General features: G+C 42.2%; 1 protein-coding gene across 7 annotated transcripts in view; it reads left to right on the top strand.

The window, feature by feature from the left end:
* The first annotated feature begins 422 nt into the window (after positions 1–422).
* The window catches only part of LOC148008698 (putative calcium-transporting ATPase 11, plasma membrane-type), an 82,529-nt gene continuing 66,013 nt past the window's right edge, over positions 423–16,938 (top strand). For 4 of the 7 annotated variants that reach the window (XM_087674061.1, XM_087674060.1, XM_087674062.1 and 1 more), the window contains exon 1: positions 423–676. In XM_087674061.1, the coding sequence (XP_087530187.1) occupies positions 503–676 (174 nt within the window). In that variant the 5' untranslated portion in view covers positions 423–502. The remainder of the gene's footprint in view (positions 677–16,938) is intronic. The other 3 variants (XM_087674058.1, XM_087674057.1, XM_087674059.1) reach the window with 1 other exon arrangement.

The following is a 16,938-nucleotide window of genomic DNA, read 5'->3' as shown; positions in this document are numbered from 1 at the left end:
ACATGTCCACAAGGGCAATAATTGGGACCAAGAAATGAAAGGCCACAAGCCCACACTCCAAAGATCTTCGGTGTGTAAGGAAGAGAAAGGTCAATCCATGCAAATCACATTCAATGGTCACAGTCAAATGAATGACAGAGATTGCAAAAGCACCTTTCAATAGCAAACATACGGCACAAAGAAGTGATGTTTAATGCCAAATGAATTGTTGAATTTGAAAAAGAAGCTTGAAATGTTTTGAGAGGAAGCCAGTAGCCTAAATTTTAGTCTTTGAAGTCATTTTCGCTACAATTGTCTTAGTCGTGGACACTTGTAAGGTTAAGGTGTGTGTATATATATAACATTAGAAGGTGTGTATATTATAACATTAATATAACATTAGAAGGTTAAGGTGTGTATATTATATACACACCTCAAGAGAAAATATCATGTTCGCGTAACACGATTGTTCTTACCGATGTTCCGTCCTGAAAAATGTACTGTGTAGTACAGACGAGAGTGTATGTTCTTCTTTTGGACAGCAGCGAGAGAGGCCAGCAGGTCAATGGCGGACCCATACGACATCCCTCACAAGAAGCCGCCTCTCGATGCCTTGGAGCGATGGCGGAAGGGCGTTTTCGCCCTCAATGCTGCCCGCCGGTTCCGCCACACCACTAACGTTAAGAAGATCCGAGAGGTATGCATGCAATCACGCACATTCCTGTGTTTTATGGTGGCCGGTGTTCTTTCTTGCATTTTGCACCTGCTGCTAAGACTCTCAAAACACGGGAGCTTCTTTCATCGAGCACTTGCCACAAGCTCATGGAATCTCCGGCACTATCAAATTTGCATCCTTTCTTAGCAAATGCCGGACTGGTATACACATTCCCCTCGGCAATCACGTCCTCCACGACCATCATTGCAGCCAGAATCTGGCGTACTTGCTTTTCATCCGTGTTATCGCAACATATCTGGCTCCTTGCTGCAACACTTATAATTTTGATTATGTTTTATGAGGCTCATATGGACATTATCAAAGGATTGTTTGAAAATGGAGGCTCTTTTTGGTTTTGCAAGCAGCCCTAGCCACAGCAAATGTTAACTGTTGTTCCTTCTGTGGCTGCTCAGAATGATATAAAGTGCCTTACGGGGTTCTCCTAGGAGGCCTTCATAGTGAATCCTGTTGGCTCTTGTATATGTCAACTTTCTCAACCCTCATACATGTGTAGCACGTGTAGAGACAACTTGGTAATCCACCCACATGTATTCAATAATACATTTGAGTGTGTGTACACATTCTCTCTCTCTCTCTCTCTCTCTCTCTCCCCCCCGCCCCCCCCCCCCGCCCCCCCCCTTTCTTCTTCTTGAATTGTTTTCGATGCATCTACAAATCCAACATGGTATTAGCGCATCAAGCTCTTCATCCACTAACTTGGGGAGATTGGAATGAGAAGGTAATTGTGTCTTGCTTCATTGTTTATACTTTCATGTGGTTTGCTTTTTAGATCTGTGTTTTCCAAGTTTGTGTAAAAGCCATTTCTTGCGCATAATTACATTATTTGATTATCTAAACTTGCCTTATTTAGGTTGAAACCTTGCTTACGCGACAACCATTGGATATACACCACTTGAAAATTGCACGTCTTAAAAGCATAACATGTGAACGTAGTGTTGGTGTCTACTATACTTGCATTTGAGGTTATACAATAACATGTGAACAAATCCATTTTTGAAAATTTGGGTGGGTGGCATGTGCTATGAAGTCAAGGAACCTTGTGTTTTTGGCCTTTTGGGTGGGCATTGTTAGTTGAGAGATGGTAGAATCTTGCACGTGAAGTTTCTAAACTTGCTGTTAACGTATTTTTGCCTCGCTACCATCACCACTTTTGATTCCCATGGGCAATACCCATTGCCACGGTGACCACTTTGAGCAATCAATGGAAAATGAAGGGGTCTAGTTGCCTCTTCTTTGCAATGGAAAATGAAGGTGGCAAAAACTCATGCGATGCGAATGCAACTTAGAACTTAGATAAAATGAGAAAACCAAATCCATCTTGTAGCAACTACTTAAAAAGAATAGGTTTTGCATACTTTGCCTGAGATCAGGCCATGTGGAGAACGAGTGCTATACCAAGGCCCTAGGTCTCCCACCTAAGAAACCATAGCAGATCGTTGCCTCCACTCTTGCTGGATAGTTGAGTGGGGCTATGCCACCCATTGCTGCCCCGTTTGCTCCTCCTAGTACAGTTGCTTCTAGACATGTGGCACATGGACAGCCTTTGTAGCCCATATCTTTCACTACCCCGAAGGATTAGCTGATTGGTCAACTGGCTCCTCTCCCATAGCACTCTTTGTATTCATTCGAGTGTCTCCCCTCGCAACTCCATCTACGAGCACTTTCCCACCTTGTCATGTGTTTCATTGGTAGAGACATGCTAGTGGAAGAATACCATGATGGCCACATCTCTTGGCTTGAATCCTCTAGACCTCTTAGTTTCTTAGGCTTATGCATTGGCTCCATAGGTTTCTTTGTTCTTAGGTTTTCCTTCTTTTGTCTTCCATTGCATTCATACACATACACTCATTGTACATTTTTTAGTGAGCTTTACTTTTTTGTTTTATTTTGTTTTGTGTTGAAGAGGGATGGTTAGATCCAAGTGGTCACCACAGAGAGGCCAAGGCATCAGATAAAGGGTGCTCATTGGCTGCCTAGTGGCCTACAAAATAAAACACAAGGTTCCTTGCCTTCTTTCACTAGTTGTCTAGTGCCTACCGATTGTTGCTACGTGGTTTACAACTATCGTCGAGCCTCCCATTGAAACTTGCATTCCTCCTCAGATAGGGTGGTACTAACCTGATTTAACACTAATTACAGCAAGTATAAAATCCACATAAACTGAAAATGCAAATGTTACTACTTAATCTTGTATATTGGACAACCTGTTGGCCCCAAAACTTGGCGCCCTTTGTAGCATTTCTTTAACTTTGATTGCAATTTGGATGGAATACAATGAGATTCCTTGAATCTCCTTCGCTCTCCAGTTGCCTCTTACTATCATAAATGACCAGCAAGCCTTTAAACCAATTTACCCCTTGGTTTGACCTTTGCCTTGCTCCTTGAAAGACGAATTAAGTCCCAATTTCGATATGGGCTGGCCGGCCTCTCGAATGCTCTTGAAATACATTGATTTCAACTTTGAAAATTGAAGTTTTGAGGCCTTTAAATTTGGGCATAGTTCTCGAGGTGGTTATCCAATCCTAATTTCTGCTGTAAATTAGAGTTTATAACATAGATTCACCAAAATCTCCACCTCCAATATTTGGATTGTTGTAAAACGTAGAGCAATGTTGGGCAATGGCTGGAGAAAGAGGGTGACTGTTGTAGAGAGAGAAAATTTAGAGAATTGTCATGAGAATTTGGTGAAATTGAGTTGTTGACCCAATTTTGTAGCCCAAATGGATTCACCAATAGCAAAAGGGAGCATTAGAGGTTATAAAATCTTCAAGAGAAAGTGCATTGGCAGGAATCATAAGCTTTCCTTGGTCAAGAATATGGAACCTCCCCGAAATGGTCTCCAATGGCTAAGAAATGGCCCCAAAAATAGGCACCAATTGCTAGCAGATTAGTCAGCTCATGGTTGAGTCTGGACTTGTGGTTAAGCAAGCTGGGCACAGAGACATTTTAGGCATTTTATTTGCCATTGTTTATTGTGGATTCGCATTATTTGCAACTAGTTAGCCAGCATTTAATGTTGGCCGACCAGTCATATTTTGGGCATTTATTTGTCCTATATATTGTCTGGCTCCCTCCTCCACCATTTCATTTATCACTTGACAGTTTATGGGGAGAGGGAGCAGGTGCAAGTGCCTCCATAGCCAGTGACTCAGATTGTATCTGTACTGTCTCATGTCTTGGTATATGGATTCCATTTCCCGAGCATACATTTGAGTTCTCATCTATATTGTGTTATCTCTTTCTTTTCTTTTGTCTTGTGTTTAGTAGTTTATTTCAGCACATGTTTATGCTTCTATTGCTGCACCACTTCTGACATGGTATCAGATTTTAGGATTTGTGTTTCTGCTGTGTTTTCTTGCTGATTTCAAGGCTGTTTTCACTCTTACTAATTAAGCAGCTGTTGCTCCAACCAGCGACCTGTATTGCCTGCGTTTTTTGCTGACGTCAGCATCCGTACAGCCTACGTATGTGTTTCAGCCTGCGTTTTGGTGCCTTTGCATCTCCTCTTGGCTAGGCGCTTACATTATCAGGCCGTTTTTGCTGTTTTTGATAGTTTTTGATTGTTTTTTTGACTTCTTACAGCAACTTTTGTCTTATTTTGATGAGATTTTGGGTTATAGTGTATGTAAACTCTTGCTTTTTGCTGTCTGTGGTTGTGGTTTGGCTGTGTTCCCTACCTCCCAATCCCTTCTTTTCTCTACTTCTTTTCTAACTATTCTCCATGGACATTGTTGTATGTACTATGATGTGACATTATCATTGTATATTGTATTGTATCAGATCACCCATGATCTGAGAGAGGGTGTTAGCAGATTAGTCAGCTCATGGTTGAGTCTGGACTTGTGGTTCAGCAAGTTGGGCACAAAGACATTTTAGGCATTTTATTTGCCATTGTTTATTGTGGATTGGCATTATTTGCAACCAATCGGTCAGCATTTAATGCTGGCCGACCAGTCATATTTTAGGCATTTATTTGTCCTATATATTGTTTGGCTCCCTCCTCCACCATCTCATTCATCACTTAATAGTTTCTGGGGAGAGGGAGCAGGTGCAAGTGTCTCCACAGCCGGTGACTCACATTGTATCCGTATTGTCTCATGTCTTGGTATATGGATTCCATTTCCCGAGCATACATCTGAGTTCTCATCTGTATTGTGATATCTCCTTCTTTTCTTTTGTCTTATGTTTAGCAGTTTATTTCAGCACATGTTTATGCTTCCATTGCTGCACCACTTTTGACACCAACATCCCAACCTGTATTCCCAATAGCTCCAAAATGCAAAAATAAGATTTCCTTTTTCTTTCAACACCAATTTAGCTTTCCCAAACTTGTATAGGTAAGTTTTGCCAAGTGGCAGCCTTTTAAATTGAATTACTAGTATCATTGAGCCCATTACATTAATTTTTAGAATATAAATGATAAAAATTAATTTAATAATTATTTATGTATCCAATAAACTAATTTGATCAGTCAACTATTAAATTGGCTAGGCCAATTTATCTTCCAAGTATGCATAAGCAGTTATTAGCTCTTAAACCAGTATTAATTAATTAATTAATGCCTAGTCTCTAATGTCAACACTAGCATTAGTGGCCAATAAATTGGTCTAGGTCAAAATCTGACACCGGGTATCACCTGGTACGTGTCAGATATAACTTATTACAACTTTTGCCTTTGGCACAACTGATATTTCGGGGCATTGGGTCTTACCTATGAAATAATTAACTTGCATCTCACATGTGCAAGTCACATAGGCACATTTGATTAACTTTCTATGCTTTGTTGAGCTTGAAAGAGCACAATCCAAAATCAACTCTAACTGAAACACATCAAGGTTAAGTGCATCACTAAGTGTGATTTGCTAGGTTACCCTCCTCCATCCAGTTGCATTCTTTTATAGGTGAAATGATATTGAAGCTTCACCAAGAAGCACATGGAAACTTTATCTCTAACTTTACTTGCTCAAAAACGTCCATTAGGTTCTAGGTGCGATGCTTTATATTTTTACATTGCTACAATTTCAACTGAACTATTATGCAACATTGCATCTAGTTGACTAGCCCCTTATGTATACTTGATATGCTAGGAGCACTAGATGCATTAGGAAACATTCTTGTTTGCATATTTTGGACTATTGCAATGTGATTATGCATGGGAATTTGCATACTACCAACCATATTAAGGTACATTTTTCCATATATTGCATGCATTACTAGCTGCATTTTTTCTCATGCAAGCATTACTAGCCGCATTTTTCCTCATGACAAGCACTATATGGAGCATTTGCATGATCCACGTTAATACCATGAGTCCCAAACACAGTGGACTGTATATATGCATTGCCAAACTTGCCACTTTGTGCTCCAACATCATGCCAACATTGCTATACATGGGGCTATGTATATTACTAGCCATACCCGGACACATTGGGCCTTGTGCACCACGCATTGGTTGCTGCATACCATAAGGAGTTGTGCCATACATCCCCGTATGTGGTCCCTGACCCACCATGACATGGAAAGGAGTACCCCCACCAAAATACCTTGGATGCCCCATCATTGCATGCATGCCTTGCTGTCCAAAAAGCATTGGATTGGCACTTCCAAGTTGGTCTTGCATATACATCAATTCCCCCATTGGCTTCATTTGCTTATGCTCACTACGCACATTTGGAACATTATGCTACTGCATTGGCTCTTCCTTCAGTGCATCTTGTTGTCCCAAAGCTCTTGAAGACAATTTCCTTGTTTGCTGCAGGGGTTCAAAAAGTGCATGAACTGAGGATCATTTGCCAATTGCACAAACCTTTTGGCTGTTGTACTCAACTGATCTTTAAAGTGGTCATCAAATTTCTCTTCCTCTTCTTGGCCATCAGCTTCAAGAGACCTAGAAGGATCCACAGTTTAGTCTAAACCAACATTATCAGCTTGTTGCCCATGCTTTGTGCCTTGTCCAAGATTAGACATCGCATTTTTCCCAATACTTAATGAATTCTCAGATTGAAATGCATCATCCTTGCTTGATCCCATCTCACCATCCAAAGACATTCTTGCTGTAATGCTCAGCTGAATACAATTTCAACATTAGAGCAAAGCTTCTGACCGTCAATTAGGTACTTAGGCCCACCAAGTGTTAGTAGTCTAGTCAGCTCATGTGTGAGTTTGGGTCATGCCGGATATTACTAGGTTATTTAGGCATTTTTATTGTGGCATGTATGATGCTTATTTGGGTATTTATTGCTGGCCAACTAACATTAAATGCTGGTTGACATGCTGCCATTTATGGCATATTTTTGGTCTATTTATTACAGGCTCCCTTCTTAGTGAGTCATTATCACCTACAAGTTTTGTTGGAGAGCGGGAGCCGGTGGTGCTAGTGCCATGTAGCCAATGACTTATTGCTGTACATGACATTCTTGTGTTTGATATATGGATTCCATTTCCCGACCATTCTTCTGAGTTCTCTTCTTTACAGTGTTCTTTTGTATTTTTCTCTTCTACTCTTGTTTTCAGCAATTTATTACAGCATCTGTTTTTGCTTCCATTGCTGCATCCACTTCTGACATGGTATCAAATTTTAGGATCTATGCTCTTGCTGCTTTATTTTGCTGATTTTGATCTTCTACTGCTCTTTGCTGATCAGGTGACCTCTTGTTGCTGCAAATTGTACTGTTTTCAGCACAATAGTTCTGTGTTTGCTGCATTTAATGCATCGCTAGTGTGCGTTTTGTACTCATACAACTGTGGTTTCATTTTGCCTCCCATGTGCTACTCCAAGCAGCTTCTGAACTGCGGGCTACTTCTTAGCATACTTGTGTTTTCAGTCTTTGCTGTTGGAATAGTGAGGACATCTTTTGGCTGGTTTCTTTTGCAGATTATTGTGAGTTGAGCATTGTGTATTTGTGATCAGCTTGTGTACATTGTGTGTGAATTCTGTTTTGTGTTCCTTTATCTTCTTTTCCTATCCTCTTTAGATGGCTTTTCCTTGCTATTCTATTGATAAAAAAATACATGGCCTTGATTACCTAACATGGAGTGCTGTTATGAAAGCATGGTTTGTGCTAAAGCAGTTATGGTACATTGTGTTTGGAGCTTGTGAGCGTCGTGAGCTCACATGGGATACTAATGATGCATGTGTACATTCTGCTCTTTTTTGCCGCATCTCTAAAGAAGTTATTTTGGGGGTCACCTCCTACAAGACTTCTCTAGCTATTTGACGAAGCTTTAGATGTTGTATGAGGCTCCTTTGCCTATGTGTGCCGCCATCCTTTATGGACAACTCCAACAGATGAAGTTTGAGCCAAAGGATACTATTTAGTCTTTCTTACTTCGTGTCACACAGGTAGACGATTAGCTTTGACACATGCAGTCTACCCTTCTAGAGGCTCATCTTGTGGGGACTATGCTCTACAAACTTCCTCCAAAGTGTGATGGAGTGGTAAATGCTTTGTGGATTCCGACATCATCGACATCCAGACTCTGACATCATTGACACCCATCCATTTCCTACAGATGTTCTCGATGTCGCTTGAGCATGAAACGTCTTTGGGTTATCGGGGAGGCTTCCATCATAATCTGGTGGCTCCAATGAGGCCTTTATAGCTTTAGAGAGAGGCGATAGGAAGAAGTCATTGAAGGCTTAGTGTTATCAGTGTGGTAAGAAGGGACATTTGTGGAAGGATTGTAAAGAATTACCGGCTTTGAGGAAGAAGAAGGAGAAGTAGGATCAGGACTCCTTCGCTGAGTTATCCTCTTTCTTAGACTTTAACTTAGATCCTCTGGCCAAGGCAAAGGCCAAGGCATGGACAAGGTCTTCTTCTTCAGACCGAGAAAAAAACTTAGTAACTCCTTCTCCTTTTGCTTTCTAGTACAAGTGTTGTGTTTATCCCTCATGACTCTCTAGTGCTAGAGAGGGAGTGTGAGAGAGTAGTGAGGTGGGTGTGGTGAGCCTCATCTATACAGGTATACAAGTGCATAGGTTCTAGATAGGGATTTTCTTGATGTATTGATCAAAGTCTGGCAAGCTCAAATCTTGGAGCTAGGATTTAGATCTAAGTTCATGATGGGTTGTTACTTTATAGAGAGCGGGATTGATCCCTAGTCCGAGCTCACATGAGGGGACACTTTGGTGGTCATGGCCAAAGGCCGGGATCCATGGTGACGTATGTTCAGAGCTAGTTTTGATAGGATGGTCTTGTGTGCTACTGTCAGCCGTTGCTGATAGACATAGAGATTTGTTATGATTCTTCTCTATTTTTTAGATTCTGGTATGATAAATATTGACATCAGATTCTCTTCGAGACCTCTTGGTGGTGGCTTGATCACCCACTGCTTGGGCATCCATGGTTGTGTTCTAGTAGTCTTTGTTGTATGATTTTTGATGAGTCATTATCGTTGTATCATTGTATTGTATCAGATCACCCATGATCTAAGAGAGGGTGTTAGCAGTCTAGTTAGCTCATGTGTGAGTCTTGGTCATGTTGAATATTACTAGGCTATTTAGGCATTTTTATTGCGGTCTTGATTATGCTTATTTGGGTATTTATTGCTGGCTGACCAGCATTAAATGCTAGCCAACTTGCTACCATTTATGGCATATTTATTCTGGGCTCCCTCCTTAGTTAGTCATTATCACCTATAGGTCCTGTTGGAGAGAGGGAGCTGGTGGCATTATCATGCAGCCAATGACTCACTATTGTATGCGACATTCTCGTGTTTGGTATATGGATTTCATTTCTCGAGTAATCTTCTGAGTTCTTGTAACGTGCCCGTCTATTCGCCATCCAAGCACGTATTTGGCAGTACATCGAGAAATGAATCTAAGCATCGCCGCCCCGTGCTCCGACGGAATGTCACAGGGGTTTGTCGCATAGGGTTTGCCGAGTCCACCGCCTCGCAACGGAATGCTCGCAGCCTAACCTACTAGGATCGACCTGAATCTTGAATCCCTGGTGGTCAAGGTTTCTCGGTCACTCTACTATATGCGGAGTTACCCAATCCGACCCAATCCAAAGCAAGTCCATACCCCACTTGGTTCAAGGAGAAGTAGAATTGAGAGGGATGCGTTGCTCCACCTCTCTGTCTGTAGGGCATAATCCCATTCCGGTCCCCAAAAATGGTATGAATTCGGGTATTAACCCGCGTTGGCCAAAGGTCGAACGACGGTAAAATCTTGTGAGAAGCCTCCCAGTTCTCTGGGATCATCCTGCTGTAGGACAGACCCATCAGGGGTTCCGCCCACCCGCTTCTCTCAATAGGCGTACTTTAGTTATCTAATTAGCCCTATCACATTTAGGTGTGACATGTAAAAGCAGCTTCCTTAGTTAAGTCTCTTAAGGGGCAGGGTTCGTTTACGTAATCTTATGGCACTGATACGAAAACAAATTCAAACAGGTCCCTAGAAGTAAACTTAATATTAGCATTTTATTAGAGATACAAGTCTTGCTCAAAAGGAACAACATTTGCAATTCCGCAAGGATGCATTTTATTTTCACCAAGTTTCCGCCTTGCACTAGTAACAAGGGCCCCTCGAGAATCTATCTCGGGTCACACAGATCTTTTGAATAAGACCTGAAGGCAAGGAATTTACACGCCCCCCCAGTATCCAAGCGTTCTCCTACATTCAAACCAACCTGTGGTGAGACCTCTCGTGGCGGGTTCGGCCCACGTTCCCGTCACGGCTATTTAGAATCCCCTTGGCTAGGGCTGGAGGCCAACGGGAGGTGGTTTGGCGCACCCTCCGAAAGTTCAACTTGATTCATTATTCCCATTTCTTTTATGAGTTTGGGTTCACATAATCCTTTTTATAAGTGGTGTTTCTAAATTTATAAGCATGACACAATGGTGCAGGCGAGTGCTCGGGACATCTGCTAAGGTGGGGTCTCTCTCTTTAACACTTAGCGTTTGTTCTTCTTGCGTTGGCGGCACTTTCCAATATCGTTCGAGGGTTAGGGAATTGCTCCTTTCCGACTGCGCTCCTGTGTGATAGGAGCGAGCATTTATGCAATTGGATCTATATCCGATAGGTCTCGGATGGTAGTTGTCCTAGCTTGCTAGCCTTTAGTCCAGGGTTCTGATCTTGGAAAAACAACACCCGAATTTTCTTGTATTAACATAGAGTGATATCATGGTTAAGGGTGATATCATCAAGTTTGTTTTGGCTTTATCGGGGCCAGATGTAGCATAGAGTCCAATGAGTGTTTTACTCGTCTCCAAGTCCTCCTATGAATGTGATAATAGTTTGACTCATTTACTTTTCAACCTCAAACAAGTCGAGTTAAGCCCTATCCTTGCGTATTTAGGACTCATCCTATAGAACTATCCTGGGTAAATAAGTTTAGCACTTCATATGCGTGTCTTATAATTATTTTTAAGATGAATCCCTAGCAGTGCAACTGAAACCGACCGTGACGCCACGCAATCTAGATGTGTGTCTTTTCTAAGTCAATGATGCAATGCGGGTCTTTTGTTTTTGGGAATTCATTTCGTTGCACTTATGCAAAACATAAATAGAGACTTGTATTTTCCTTTTGAGTGGGGGACATGAAGTCATCAGACTTAATGCGAATGCGAACTACTTTCCTCTAAAGGTTTATAGTAGCCTAATACGTGGCTTAGTATTGCAATGACCTAATTATATTTAGCCGTTATCGTAGCAACTCATGATCCTCATGTACTTGATTCAAGCCTTTACTCTTACCTTTCCAATTTCACAAATTTCGCGATGCAAAAAAAAAAGTACGATTTCCGCTTAATGATGAATATGCTTAATCGTCTAATAACCCATTTTTTTCGGTACCTTTTGAGCATGCCAATGCTAGTGCATAATCTAAAGCACTACGAACACACTCAATAAAGTCCTTGATTTTTAGTATGCATGAATGCAAAATCTTTTGTGCAATTAATTCGTTCAAAACATGCCAAAGTGCAATAAATCACAATTTTCAACGTGATTGAATAATGCAACCTAAATGGTGGTTAGTTATCATAGATTTTTGCCCGAATACTTCTACCTTCCCAATGAAGTCGATCTACGTTTTTAAGGGCTCCCAACAAGGCAAGATTTATGGGACGCACCTGGTTACCAAGCATCACGGTTCCTTGACCCGCAGCTCCATTGGTTGAAGCGGGATTCATGCTCGATTGAACCGTACTTCACTTGGGAGGCATTCGACTTTTGCTTCGCGGCTAAAGACCGAGGCTACAAGAGAGATGATTCCTTGTGGGAGGAGATTGTTCGTGAGAACCCTCTCTAAGGGGGGGGAAGAAAGACGGCAAGCTTGGAAGCTTTCAAAGAGGGAAAAATTCCCTCTCTCTCTCTCTCTAGTTAGATAGTGTGTAGGAGCCACGATCCCCTTCTTTTCTACGCTTAGGCCCTTTTATAGTGTATTGGGGGGGGGGGGATTGGTAAGGTATAGAGGCGCGCGCCTCCCCCCCCCCCCCCCCCCCCCCCCCCCTTATTCCCATGAGGGCGGCCAGGTGGATGGCCGCTGCCATGCAGAGTATGGGAGAGAGGAAGAGGGAGTATTTGTTACCCCTTCCCCCCCCCGCCCACGTCATCCTGGAGCTCTCCCCTCGCGTGCTTGACATCCATGGCAGCCCCCCCTCTCTCTCCGTCAACATGCGGAAGCCCCCCTGCATCTGCAATGCTGGCGGCATGAGGAAAGTAAAATAAAAAGGGAGGGCCATTATTCTTTTATTTTTTATAAATTCGTTTAATTAGGGGAGGGGGGTCATACGACGGGAGGGAGGAAAATGTTACAGTTCTCTTTGTTGCAGTGTTCTTTTGTGTTTTTCTTTTCTGTCCTTGTGTTCAATAGTTTATTACATCTGTTTAAGCTTCCATTGTTGAATGCACTTTTCACACAAAGTTGAGGGATTTGATGGTATCCTAACAATGGAACCATGAAACCAGCCTTCCTCCTTGGATAAGGTAGTACTAACCTGATTTTACACTAATTACAACAAGTATAAAATTCATATGAACTAAAATTGCAAATGTTACCACTTAAATCTTGGACATTGAAGAGTCTATTGGCTCCAAAAGTCGGCACCGCTTCTAATATTTCTTTAACTTGAATTGCAATTTGAATGGAATCCAATGAGATTTTCTAAATCTCCTTTGCTTAAGTCTTTGAACAAATTTGCCTCTTGGTTTGCTTGGGGATTGGCCTTCACCTTGCTCCTTGAAAGATGAATGAAGCTGAAGGAATTAATTAGGCACGGAGATCGAGACAGATAGTCATTATGCGCAGTGAGAGAGACAGGGAGAGTGCAAGAGAGCAAAGTATAGAGTGAACACGTTTTTCGGTAGAATGACAAGCTACCACTTTAGGTTTTAGATAGATATATGTATGAAAGTACAATGTGCTAAGGGTGTGTTCACACCCCTGCACATATAAAAGGCACGATGGCCCTTTATTCCCAACAACCTCCCACCTAAAGCCAATGTGCCTTAAGAGGAGAAAATAATCAGCTAAGTCTAAGTATGTACAAAGCTGAAATAAATATATCTATCCAACTCCCATCATTTGTCGGCAATGAGCAAACCGCTCTGCTGGAAGACCCTTCGTGAGAAGGTTTGTAGGATTATCATCTGTATACACTTTGACAAGCTCAATGCTCTTGCTGTCAAGTACATCTCTAATGAAGTCATTCTTCACCTGTATGTGCTTTGTCTTTGCATGAAAGACAGGATTCCGTGCTAGCATGATAGCACTCTGACTATCACAATGGAGAACAGGTAACTCCGTGATGCCAAGCTCTCCCACCAGACGTGAAAGCCATAAAGCCTCCTTGCATGCCTCAGTGGCAGCTACATACTCTGTCTCTGTAGTAGACAATGCAACACACTTTTGTAGCGTGGAGATCCAAGAGACCGCTCCTCCCGTGAAAGTAAACACATACCCAGAAGTGGACTTCCTGCAGTCCGCATGACCAGTACAGTCTGCATCCGTAAAGCCAACAACATATGCTTTCTGCTTTCCAAAGCAGATGCACAACTCCTTTGTGCCTTTAAGGTATCTCATAATACCTTTCACTGCATCCCAATGCTTATTGCCAGGGGTTGCCATGTATCTGCTAACCACTCCCACTGCAAAAGCAATGTCAGGACGTGTAGCAACCATAGCATACATCAAACTGCCAACAGCTGAAGCATATGGTATCTTGGCCATTTCAGCCTTCTCATCATCAGATGTAGGGCTGTCCTCTGCACTGAGTTTCACATATGGAGGCAGTGGAACCCCAATTGTTTTCCTCCCCTCCATATTCAAACGCTGCAAAACTTTGGAGATATACTCCTGCTGACTTAGATAAAGTAAACCTTTAGATCTATCTCTGAGTATTCGCATGCCAAGAATGTGTGAGATGGGATGATCGAGGTACAGCTGGGATTCAGTAGACAGTGTGAGAGTGAGAGATAGAGTTGAAGCACGACACCCAAGAGAATAGACTGAATGAGTGTAACCAGAAAGTACAAAGTACAAACCTTAAATCTTAGGGTTGTAGGGGGTATTCACACCCGACACACACTAAGTGCCCAAATGTGTGTAACATAAGCACATAAGTACATACGACAATAAGACCATAAGTCTGGGGAAAAAAGCCTCTCCTACCGAGAGTAAAAAGTGCCCTAGTGTCCTACTAATCACCGACACTCCCATATGAGCGTAGGCGTAAGTGAGGCATGAGTCAAATACCCAACAAACCCCCCTGGAGTGAAGAGTGATCAAGAGTACAAGGATCATCCACCACCAAAGGATATCAAATTTAAAGCATCGCGAAATGTTTCAAATTTGTCAGGAGGAAGAGCTTTGGTAAAGATGTCTGCCACATTACTGGTGGTAGGACAATAGACAAGGCTGATATCACCTGCATGTAGCCTCTCTCTGACAAAGTGATAATGAATCTCAATGTGTTTCGTGCGAGCATGAAACACTGGGTTCCGTGCCACTGCAATGGCACTCTGACTGTCAGTGAACAAAGGAGTAGGCTCAGTTACAGATACATCCAAATCAGCTAGCAAGCGCCTAAGCCATATGCATTCAACTGTGGTAGTGAAAGCTGCCTTGTATTCAGCTTCACATGACGATGTGGCAACAGTGGATTGTTTCTTGCTAAGCCAAGAAATGCAAGAAGAGCCAAGAAAGAAACAATTGGCACTAGTGGAGTGACGTGTATCATAATCACCAGCCCAATCAGAATCACTGTAAGCATGTAACTGCAGTGGTCCCCCCTTGGCATAAAACAACCCAAGAGAACGAGTACCCTGCAAGTAGCGAAAAATACGCTTGACAGCTTGCCAATGTGACATAAGTGGCTGATTCATATACCTGCTCAAAGCTGAAAGTGCAAACTGTATGTCTGGCCTAGTATTGTAGAGATAGATAAGACATCCAACTGCAGGAGCATATGTATGTATATCAAACAAATCACTGTCATCATGTAATGACAGTTTCAGTCCAGGTTCCATGGGAGTACAAACTGGCTTGCAATCGTGTAAGCCAAACTTCTCAAGAAGCTGCCCAATATACCTTGACTGTGATAGCCCAATACCTCGAGCATTATGTATGAATTGGATGCCCAAGTAGTAATGCAAAACTCCTAAGTCAGACATGTCAAAAGTTTGCTGCAAATTTTGTTTGAATGCTGAAATCTGATCAGCATGTGTTCCAGTGAGCAAAAGGTCATCAACATAAAGACATATAATCAGCATAGATCCCCCTTCTTTACATACGTAAAGGGTAGACTCAAATGAGCTGTTTAGAAACCCCTGACCAAGCAAGAAAGCATCTATTTTTGCATACCAAGCTCTAGGAGCTTGTTTCAAACCATATAGTACCTTTTTAAGCTTGCATACCAAATGTTCTGAGCCTTCAACTGCAAAACCAATGGGCTGCTGTACATAAACTTCCTCCTGAAGTTCCCCATGTAAAAATGCAGTCTTGATATCTAGCTGATGCACTGCCCAACCATAATGTGCAGCCAAAGCAATCATAGACCTGATGGTCGTCATACGGGAAGTAGGAGCAAATGTCTCCTCATAATCAATGCCCTTTTTTTGTGCGCAGCCTTTAGCTACTAGCCGTGCCTTGTATTTATCAATGGATCCATCTGCTTTTCTTTTCAGTTTGTAGACCCATTTCGTTCCAATGGCTTTCTTCCCAAATGGCAAGGACACCAAATCCCAAGTTTGATTCTTAGTAATAGAATCTAATTCAGCTTGCATAGCTGCCATCCAATGCACACTGTGTTGTGCATCCTCATAACATTCAAGCTCTTCATTATCAAAAGTACTTGCTGCCATAATAAACTCCATGGTATGTGCCGAATCATGCAAACGAGTTTGCCTTCTAGTACGACCAGCCATGGGTGCATCCAAAGGACTATCTTGCATAGTCTGCAAATACCATCTAGGTAGCTGTCTAGCATCCTAACCATGTGCAAGCTCTTGCTGAATTTCAGTTTCAGGATGATGCTGAATATTCCGATCAGCCAATGGCTGAATTTCTGCACTTTCCATAGGAGCAGCTGGCTGAACATTAGGTTCATTTTCTGAACCTCCAGCTGAATCACCAAAAGTAATGGGCAGCAGCCCTTGAAAAACATCACAGGCAGCCTGATATGTATCCAAACCAGCCAAGGATAATTCTGATTTTTCATTAAAAACAACATCCCTGCTGACAAAAACCTTCTTTGTAACGGGATCATAGAGTCGGTAGCCTTTGCTCTCATTGCTATATCCCATAAAAATGCACTTAACAGCCTTGTTGTCCAATTTTTTTCTAAGTACCTGTGGAATATGGGCATAGGCAAGACACCCAAAGGTACGAAAGTGACCAACAGAAGGTTTACGGCTGTTCCAAGCCTCAAAAGGTGTGATGGTCTTCAAGGCTTTGGTAGGGCATCTGTTCAAAATATGGCAAGCACACATGACTGCTTCCATCCAAAAACTATGAGGCAAGCTCTTTGCCTTCAGTATACATCTGGCCATCTCCATGAGTGACCGATTCTTCCTCTCTGCTACCCCATTTTGCTGTGGAGTATAAACTGTAGTATACTGATGGACTATGCCCTTCTGCTGCAAAAAAGAATTCAGCATAGAGGACATGTATTCCCCCCCTCGGTCCGAACGGAGAGTCTTAATCTTGCATCCAGATTGATTTTCAACAAGTGCACTGAAAGCCAAAAATGCATCATACACTTCTGACTTCTTTTTCAAA

The sequence above is a fragment of the Lygodium microphyllum genome, unplaced genomic scaffold (assembly GCF_053477565.2).
Source record: "Lygodium microphyllum isolate KBCC unplaced genomic scaffold, Lygodium_microphyllum_v1.1.10 scaffold_79, whole genome shotgun sequence".
NCBI lineage: Eukaryota > Viridiplantae > Streptophyta > Polypodiopsida > Schizaeales > Lygodiaceae > Lygodium > Lygodium microphyllum.
Note: the sequence above shows the minus strand (reverse complement) of the source record. Positions and strands in the feature narration are given on the sequence as shown.